A 1,292-nucleotide genomic window follows, 5' to 3' on the forward strand; every position below is an offset into this window, starting at 1 on the left:
GATCTCTCTCTCTCTCTCTGTGATCTCTCTCTCTCTCTGATCTCTCTCTCTCTGATCTCTCTCTCTCTCTGATCTCTCTCTCTGTGATCCCTCTCTCTCTGATCTCTCTCTCTCTCTGATCTCTCTCTGATCTCTCTCTCTCCTCTCTCTCTCTGATCTCTCTCTCGCTCTGATCTCTCGCTCTCTGATCTCTCGCTGTCTCTGATCTCTCGCTCTCTCTTCTCTCTGATTTCTCTCTCTCTGATTTCTCTCTCTCTCTCTCATGTCTCTCTGATCTCTCTCTGTCTACCTCTCTAACTCTGTCTCTGCCCCCTCTTTCTGTCTTTGTCCCCCTTTCTCTGTGTCTCTCGTCTCGCTTTCTCTGTGGGTCTCTCTCTCTCCCTCCCTCCCTCCCTGTGTCTCTGTGTGCGCGTGTCTCTCTCTTTCTGTAGATGTGTCTTTATGTCTCTTTTCTCTCTCTCGTTCGCTCTCTCTCTCTCTTCCGTTCTTGCTTTGTCTTCCTCACCCACATCCGAACTCCCCACGGATTCAGAGTTCCAGTAAACCAGTGATTCCTATTGAGACTGCTTAAAGTTGTAATTTCAGGGAGTGTGGCACATCAGGCAAACTGCACTGTTTCTGAGTATATCGTTGCAAGTGGATGGTTGAAATTTCACATACACCTTGTGTATTTTCACATTCTGTTTGGTAGGAGAAATCTTGCTGGTGACCGACAAAGTGCCATTGAGATATTGTTACCAATGGTACAGTCAGAAGATCAGGTGCCATCTGATATTTATTGCCTCTTGGGCCGAATCTACAAGGACATGTTTCTGGACTCTGGCTTCCAGGACACTGAAAGCCGAGATCATGGAGCATTTTGGTAAGTGTTCATTCCGTGTTACTTGCACTCTAGAGATACTCCGTTTGAATTCCATTTATGTCATGAAGGCAGATGAATAACTCTGTGACTTCTTTCCTGACCGGATTACAAAAAGGTGTCATCAACTTTTCTTTTAAGGGGGCCTGAAAGTAGGGAAGAAGAAAGTTCTCTTTCTTAGTTATGCTGATATTCTCATTCAATTGTCAGCTCCTTCCTTAATGTGTCTCTTCCAACTGACATGATCAATCTACAGTGAATTCATGGAGGTAAAAACAATGACTGCAGATGCTAGAAACCAGATTCTGGATTAGTGGTGATGGAAGAGCGCAGCAGTTCAGGCAGCATCCAAGGAGCTTCGAAATCGACGTTTCGGGCAAAAGCCCTTCATCAGGAATAAAGGCAGTGAGCCTGGAGCGTGGAGAGATAAGCT

At 45.7% G+C, this 1,292-nt stretch overlaps 1 protein-coding gene across 1 annotated transcript in view; it reads left to right on the plus strand.

The window, feature by feature from the left end:
- Positions 1–1,292, plus strand: part of map3k5 (mitogen-activated protein kinase kinase kinase 5) — a 189,233-nt gene that overhangs the window by 77,309 nt on the left and 110,632 nt on the right. The window contains exon 7 of the mRNA XM_043685981.1: positions 692–862. Within this exon, the coding sequence (XP_043541916.1) occupies positions 692–862 (171 nt within the window). The remainder of the gene's footprint in view (positions 1–691; positions 863–1,292) is intronic.

This window comes from Chiloscyllium plagiosum, chromosome 3 (genome assembly GCF_004010195.1).
Source record: "Chiloscyllium plagiosum isolate BGI_BamShark_2017 chromosome 3, ASM401019v2, whole genome shotgun sequence".
Taxonomy (NCBI): Eukaryota; Metazoa; Chordata; class Chondrichthyes; order Orectolobiformes; family Hemiscylliidae; genus Chiloscyllium; species Chiloscyllium plagiosum.